This window comes from Nannobrachium achirus, assembly GCF_963921795.1.
Source record: "Nannobrachium achirus genome assembly, chromosome: 4".
NCBI classification, from domain to species: Eukaryota; Metazoa; Chordata; class Actinopteri; order Myctophiformes; family Myctophidae; genus Nannobrachium; species Nannobrachium achirus.
In genome coordinates, this window is record NC_137813.1 from 22,487,592 (window position 1) to 22,495,891 (window position 8,300).

The 8,300-nt window shown below is 48.0% G+C and overlaps 1 protein-coding gene across 1 annotated transcript; it reads left to right on the forward strand.

Moving 5' to 3' along the window:
• The first annotated feature begins 835 nt into the window (after window positions 1–835).
• Window positions 836–7,925, forward strand: LOC308282763 (glioma pathogenesis-related protein 1-like). The gene is made up of 4 exons (XM_080723152.1): window positions 836–1,035; window positions 6,237–6,491; window positions 6,678–6,790; window positions 7,892–7,925. Exons 1-3 carry the CDS (start codon window positions 844–846, stop codon window positions 6,741–6,743), a joined length of 513 nt encoding a protein of 170 aa, XP_080579278.1. The 5' UTR covers window positions 836–843; the 3' UTR covers window positions 6,744–6,790; window positions 7,892–7,925.
• Window positions 7,926–8,300: the final 375 nt, after the last annotated feature.

An 8,300-nucleotide genomic window follows, 5' to 3' on the forward strand; every position in this document is an offset into this window, starting at 1 on the left:
GCAATGTTGACCAGTGACCAGTGTGTTTTGTCATCTGACACCCAAAACCTCATCTTTTAAATACATTAATTTCCTTTGAGGAAATGTCTGATATGCGTCAACAGTGTCATTATGTTGGGTAATACCCTAACCCTAAAAAAAATCCTGATTTGGGCCACACACACATAAAAAACATATTTTTCAGTATTTGTCCATATTTTATTAAAGAATAACACCCCTCACCAAGTGGGCTCACTTCACACTAGAAAGGAAACATGCTTACTCAGTTATTCGTTATGTGAAAGTCCTATGACGTCTATAACATCTGACATCATACATACAATCCCTTTTATGCCCATACATGGAGATCCGTGTCTGTAGAACCAGCCACAAGGATATGGGCTGTCTTGGCCATATTCTGTTAGTGTGGTATGTGGTCTATGTGGCCTCCATATATGGGCATTCCCATATGAAGTCCTGTTAGATATGGGCTTAATATTCCATCTATGGACATAAAAGGGATTCTGTTTGTGTGGTTCCCCTGACATCACAGTGAAGTCACCTGTGATGTCACAGTGATGTGTCAGGGCAACCACAGTGTCAGGCGTGACAGAGATACCTCAAGCTGAGAACGTCACATACTAAACTGCGACCTACCAATAAATACCTTTCAGTCACCAGTCCAGACCTTAACATAGACTTTGGGCCCCGAACACACAAAATAGCATAGGATGTCACAATCACAACAGAAGTGTCATCCTATGCTCTTGGGGGTGTAACTTGCTGTACAAAAAGTGGCTGTGACAGAGAGTACAGTATCAGTCATCACACCTCTGTGAAGATTCTGAGTGATCACTGTAAAGAATGAGCTACACACTGGATCGGCTGCTGTTTGCATGGATTTTGATGTTTTCCTCCCTTCTTGTTGAGGTTTCTGGGCAGCGTTCAGCCTCACTGCCAGCAATCACGGATGAAACATTCATTAATGATTGTGTGGACACACACAATAAGGTGCGGTCATCAGTCCAGCCACCTGCAAGTGACATGTTGCATATGGTAAGCATGATATCAAAACAATGGTTGTTTTTGACAGCAGACATTTCGACAGGCAAATGCAGATGATGGAGTAATATGAAGTAATTGTGGGTGATATTAAAATATCACTGTTACTACTGAGCCAGAATGAAGGGACGAGTTAAACCCTATATACTTTGTTATCCGGGCGGGTTCCCCCTGTACTTAGTCCTCTCCTTTTTGCCTCCTATACCAATTGTCTTCGCCGCAAATAGCCTATCTTTTTGCCGAATGTTAAAGGAGTAGTTCACCCCCAAAATGCCTTTTTTTCTATTGATTAGTCACGCCATGAAGAGTAGAGTTCAATAATATTTTTAGTTTTTTGTCAAAGACAAAAATGTGATAACAATAAATGTACCCCCATTCGTTCCGGATGGGGACCCGTTTCGAAACGGGTCCCCATCCGAAATCAATGGGGGTAAATTTACTCGAATCAAATTTTATGATGTTGGAACAACAAAGGTTCAGGAGAATAGACCACACCGGATAACCACCTTCTCTCTTCCCTAATCATCTCCAATCTAACCTGCTTTTCTCCTCCCCACCTCGCTTGCTACAGGTCTAACTGATAACACCTCCTCCCTTATCTCCTCCTACCAGGTTAATCAAGCGCTGTATTTAAACCTGGCCGTGCTCACAGCACTTCCCTGCTCAGTTTCTCGCATGGGAACCCACGCAACAGTACTTCGTACTAAGAGAAACTTTGCTTTCGCAAAAACCTGTCCTAAACGACATTAAACTACTACTACTACTACTACCATTCTCATCACCCATCCGCCACGATGGACCCAGATGAGCCAATGGAACTCAATGCCTCGGAGGACGAGATCCCTCCAACCATCGACCTCCGAGTCATTTTGGACAGACAGCGAGCCACCGTCGCTGCCACCGCCATCACCACCACCGCCACCACCACTTCGGCAACTTCCACCACCACCGCGCCGCCACCCGCCCTCACCCCCACCCCCGCGGAACTTCACCACGGGCCGAGGAGCACTCCTACACGGAGCCACCATTCATCCCCAGCACGCTCCACTCACCGTTCCACTGCCGCCTCCGCTCTTCGCCCGTACACCAGGAGCCGTTCTGCCACCTCCGTGCCATCTGCCAGGTCAGTCACTCCCTCCATTGCCATTAATGATTGGACCATACGTGGCTTACAGAACGCCCTGACTAGTTTAAACGTAACATTTCCCCGTGCTGCAGTTAAAGCCACTTTGTTTGATCTATACTGTAATGCTATGCGAGATCCCTCCATGCCCGGTCCGTCGCACGTCGATGACGCGGGACCGACAGGCACGTCAGAGGGAAACCCCGGGGAATCCCCGTCCCGCCCACCCCCTAGGAAAGCTCCTCGTAAAACTCGCCACGTCGCTTCCCCCGCCATTTCCCCCGCTGTCACTACCAGAGAGAGTGTTTTTTACTGGTGATTCAGTCAGAGTGTATGAAAGGGTGCGCTCGTTTTATTGTCCACGACATTGCAAGCGGCGCGAAGGCCAGCGGACCTTGGTCCTGCTCTTCGCCCCCGAGCGCCGCAGGCGCGAGTGGCCGCGAAGAGCGGGCCAGGGCCGCGCGGCCGGCGGAGCGCCGCGCGAGTTACGAAGCCGTGGTGAATGCAATCGTTATATTTATGCCCAGGCCGTAAGGCCTGGGCAAGCCCACGATAAACGCCCGCGCAGTCCGGTGCGCATTTCCGAACGCACCCTTTCCCCACACTCGGACTGAAACACCAGTAAAAAACACCATCCCGTCACTACCAACGTCTCTGCAACCACTGTTCACTCTTCCCCATCCACGTTTTCCAACCCACTGCTGCACTTACTTAACATGTATGCACAGGGGACTGCACAAACCCAAACCCCCGTCCAATCTTCCATCATTCTCGGCCACACACAAACACCCCCCCCTCCCCCCCGCAATCAGGCCACGGGTCTAACGACCCAGAGCCAATCTGTCCTCCCTCCCTCCACCATGCTTAATCAGCCTACTCTCTTCCAACAGGCTTTAACTGCCCCCCTCCCCCCCACAGCTAATCAGCTCACTTTTTCCCAAACCCAGGCCCAAACTGTTCCCCCTCCCCCCACCATGTTTAATCAGCCTACTCTCTTTCAACAGGCTTTAACTGCCCCCCTCCCCCCCACAGCTAATCAGCTCACTTTTTCCCAAACCCAGGCCCAAACTGTCCCCCCTCCCCCACCATGCTTAATCAGCCTACTCTCTTTCAACAGGCTTTAACTGCCCCCCTCCCCCCCACAGCTAATCAGCTCACTTTTCCCCAAACCCAGGCCCTACCACCCATTCTTCACTCCCTCGCCACGGCCAACCAGGCCGCTTACTTCAACCCACAGCTACAAACTGTCCCCCTGAACTACCTACCAGTAGCCCAGGCCCACGTCCACACACCCATACCTCAATTTGCTTTTTCCCTCTCCACAGCCCTGCCTGTACCCGTACCCCCGTCGGCCATCGCCGCCAACCCGATGCCGGTGTCAAACACCCTTCGCCACCAGATCCTCCAGGGTATGGACGTGGATTTAGCCGCACTAATCAAACCCTCCGCTTTCTCCCACCAGGCCAGGACCGTAGACTGCGGAGGGGTGTCCACCACCCTCCGCGATCTCAATTCCTCCACTAACCCCACCATTCTCTCCCCCACAGAGTTTGTCCTGGCTTTCTCCCTCTACCGGAACGTCATTTGTTCCGTTTTTCCCCTACCGCAGGCAGGAGCTGAATGATTATATGCAGATAATCATCGACCTAGCCTTACGCTTTTCGGCTTGTAGCGGCTTCCTTTGGGGTTCAGAATGGACCAGCCGCTCTGTCCTCATTCCAGTATTCATTCCATTATTCATTCCATTATTCTCTCCAGCATTCACTCCAGTATCCACTCAGACAACCAAACCACCGTAGAGATAATTAACTAGGCAGTTCCTCCTCACTCCCCATTCACACGTACATTCGCTCTAATGCCCACGACCTCCGCCAAGCTCACTCAGTGCTCGTCCATAAATCACGGCTCCTTTTTGGGGACTCTGTTCGGGCCCAGCCATAAGCTGTCCAGAGACAAGCCGTCCAGACACAGGCTGTCCAGAGCCCCAGAGCCAAACTACCCAGGGCTCGTGCCCCGAGCACTCAGCCCCCCCCGCCTTCTCCGCTCCACTCAGCAATGCCCGTCCTCGCTAAAACATCACAATCCCTCCCGTTAACTCACTGGGTTCATTCCACCATCCATCAAACCATTCACTCCTCTCCAACCCGGCCAATCCCCCCATCCACAACAGCAACCATTCACTCACTACAGTCACGGCGTTCCGCCGCCGTCCTGTCACCTAAGCAAAGGCGTTTCCGCCTTCTCCCTGTCACCCAAGCAAAGGCGTTCCGCCTTCCCCTCGTCTAAGCAAAGGCGTTCCGCCTTCCCCTCGACTAAGCCAAGGCGCTCGCCGACCTTCCTGTCACCTAACCAAAGCGTCGTCGCCGCTTTACTTAGCAGGTGTTGTCGCCACCTTCCTGTCACCTAACCAAAGCGTTGTCGCCGCTTTACTTAGCAGGTGTTGTTGCCACCTTCCTGTCCCGAGGCACCTCCCTGGCCTCTTCTTTTCCCCATTCTACCTCCAAACGTATTTCCATGCCTCCATGTTCTCCAAATACATTTTAATAAATACAACCCAAGTGTGTCTCTGTTTGATGGTGTGGTCTTTACTAGTGAAATGATGTTGGAACAACAAAGGTTCAGGAGAATAGACCACACCGGATAACCACCTTCTCTCTTCCCTAATCATCTCCAATCTAACCTGCTTTTCTCCTCCCCACCTCGCTTGCTACAGGTCTAACTGATAACACCTCCTCCCTTATCTCCTCCTACCAGGTTAATCAAGCGCTGTATTTAAACCTGGCCGTGCTCACAGCACTTCCCTGCTCAGTTTCTCGCATCCCGCCTCCACCCCATTCTCCTCCCTATCTACAGTAACTAACCTTCTCACGCATCCTTCTCAGATAACTAACATTCATTTGCATCCTTCCACAGATACCAGTTCCAAAAGGGGGGACTCTGTTCGGGCCCAGCCATAAGCTGTCCAGAGACAAGCCGTCCAGACACAGGCTGTCCAGAGCCCCAGAGCCAAACTACCCAGGGCTCGTGCCCCGAGCACTCAGCCCCCCCCCGCCTTCTCCGCTCCACTCAGCAATGCCCGTCCTCGCTAAAACATCACAATCCCTCCCGTTAACTCACTGGGTTCATTCCACCATCCATCAAACCATTCACTCCTCTCCAACCCGGCCAATCCCCCCATCCACAACAGCAACCATTCACTCACTACAGTCACGGCGTTCCGCCGCCGTCCTGTCACCTAAGCAAAGGCGTTTCCGCCTTCTCCCTGTCACCCAAGCAAAGGCGTTCCGCCTTCCCCTCGTCTAAGCAAAGGCGTTCCGCCTTCCCCTCGACTAAGCCAAGGCGCTCGCCGACCTTCCTGTCACCTAACCAAAGCGTCGTCGCCGCTTTACTTAGCAGGTGTTGTCGCCACCTTCCTGTCACCTAACCAAAGCGTTGTCGCCGCTTTACTTAGCAGGTGTTGTTGCCACCTTCCTGTCCCGAGGCACCTCCCTGGCCTCTTCTTTTCCCCATTCTACCTCCAAACGTATTTCCATGCCTCCATGTTCTCCAAATACATTTTAATAAATACAACCCAAGTGTGTCTCTGTTTGATGGTGTGGTCTTTACTAGTGAATGTCTTAGGAATGTGACAAAAACCAAAAAATATTATTGAACTCTACTCTCCATGGCATGAGTAATCAATAGAAAAAATGTCATTTTGGGGGTGAACTACTCCTTTAAAGGGCCATTTCACCTCTGGGACAACCCAATCTTATTTTATTGTTGTTTGGGAGACGATCAACACAATCCTTAGAGAGTTATTTTTTGTTCTGCTTTGTGCATCATATGATGCAAAACGCATCACTAGTACATGCTGAAATACTAAAATTATAAAAAACACAGATTTAACACAAAATATAACTCAGGATTGAGTTGATCGTCTCCCAAACAAACAATAAAATAAGATTGGGTTCTCCCAGAGGTGAAATGGCCCTTTAACCTATGATATAACATACCCATAATAGGGGACATTAGGGTTCAATATTCATGTGATATGTTGATCTGCAGCTGTTTGATTTGTATGTTCCTCAAGACATGGGATGAAGGCTTGGCCATCACCGCAAGGGCCTGGGCGAGGAACTGTGAATTCAGATCCAACATCCATCTGTCAGATGTTCGTCGAATGCATCCCATCTTCTCCTCTGTGGGAGAGATCATATGGGCAGGCAACCCCCCCTCCAGCTTTGGAACCAAACGTGCCATAGACGCATGGGTCAATGAAAAGAAAGATTATTCTTACACTGACAATGCATGTAGGCCTATGACTGTCTGCGGCCACTTCACACAGGTACAGTACCGGTATATCTCCACATGCCAAAATGACTAATGACTATAGGCTATACAGTATATATTGTTTGTAGTTCAGTGTTAAATATAAATTAATGAGTCTCTGAATGAGGGATATTAAAAAAGTGAATCTGATGCCTACAACATATGTGGTCTTTGTTCAACAAGGTGTTTCTTCTGTCCCTAGGTTGTATGGGCAAGCAGCTACAAGGTTGGCTGCGTAGTCCAGCACTGCCCAGATGGTGTCAAATAGACAAATTTTAGAGACGCTGCAATTTTTGTCTGCAACTATGCCACAGCGTGAGTTGAAACATGCGTATTGCTTACAACATGTAAGTAGCCTACCACAATAATAAGGAAGCTGACTTCAAAATGATAATTCAATATAGTACTACTTACTATTGAATTATCATTTTGAGTAAGCTAACCCGAGTTATATTGTAGCATATGCAAAAAACACCTTTATAGGAGCAACATCTCTACTGTATTTCCTGTAACAGTATAGGTCTAATATGCATGATTTCACCAACAATCAACATGTCCAATTCACTACTTAAACCCAATGTACTTGGTTGACCGGGGTCCACAGGGGTCTATCTTTGGCCTACTGTTTTCGACTTCTACTCATCTCAACGTGACATGTTGAGCTTGTAGATTTGCTATTTTCACAGAACATTGCAGCGCCATATAGGGTTCACCATTTGGTAAAATATATAAAATAAATCTGCTGCAGAATATGTCTTGAAAGATTAGGGTTCAAGTGATAAAGGGATTATTTGTCGAATCTCGTCTCACATTGAATCAATAAAAACAGACATCTTGTCTGTCCTGAGTCTCCTGACAAGACAACTTCATAATACAGCAAATACAAAAATAAATAAAACAACTTTTTAAACATAGGCATAGGTTTCATTCTGGATTTTATTTTAAAAGAGTAGTAAGATGAAAAGTAATCTAGTTTATGATTCTTCTACAGGGGCAACTACAGGGGAGAACGACCATATAAAAGAGGAAACGCATGCACTGGATGTGAGGGTGAATGCAAAGAGAACCTCTGTTGTAAGTACTCTTCGGGGCTGTCACGATTACAGATTAATTCTCACACAAATAACTGCAATTAACGATTTAATGGATTTAATTATAAACAGAATTGCTCAATTTAAGGTGTTATCAGTCCATCTTAGTGCCTTTTCTTTTTGGTCTCATTGCAGACAACCAAACAAGAGATGAACAGCCAAGTAAGTAGAATATACGTAACTTTCATTTGTGACACATTATGATTTGGTAATGTATTGATTAGGTAGGGCATTGGTCAATGATTGAACAAATATAATCAATAAGCTAATAGACAAACAATTGTACATGTTTAAGGGAATCAATCTGACCTGACCTCTGTTCTAGACTACAACTGGAGGCCTGACTGGGATCCTACCCCAGTCACCTCCAGTCTGGCTGTCCTCCTGACCAACCGACCACTGGCTCTACTCTGTACCTTCGTGCAACACTTTTACCCCGACATCGTCTGCGACGAGTAGCAAACATTTTAACATGGTTAAGAAAATGTGCCCCTCCTTTTTCATATTAGTGTGGCACACCCAACCGGGCAAGCAGATTTTTTTTTTTAAGATTTATTTTTGGGCTTTTTGCCTTTATTAGATAGGACAGTAGACTGACAGGAAACTGACGGGAATCGAACTGGCGACGCCGACAGGCATTGATGCCGAAATGGCAATTCCTTTATGGTATGCGCCTGGTCCACTAAGCCACCAGGCGCCCCACCGGGCAAGCAGATTACCGTATTATTAAAAAA

Excerpts from the sequence above, each read along its gene's own strand:
- LOC308282763 (XM_080723152.1), top strand. The coding sequence starts at position 844 with ATGAGCTACACACTGGATCGGCTGCTGTTTGCATGGATTTTGATGTTT. Across the intron at positions 1,036-6,236 it reads CAAGTGACATGTTGCATATG|ACATGGGATGAAGGCTTGGC; the intron begins GTAAGCATGATA and ends ATGTTCCTCAAG. Across the intron at positions 6,492-6,677 it reads TCTGCGGCCACTTCACACAG|GTTGTATGGGCAAGCAGCTA; the intron begins GTACAGTACCGG and ends TTCTGTCCCTAG.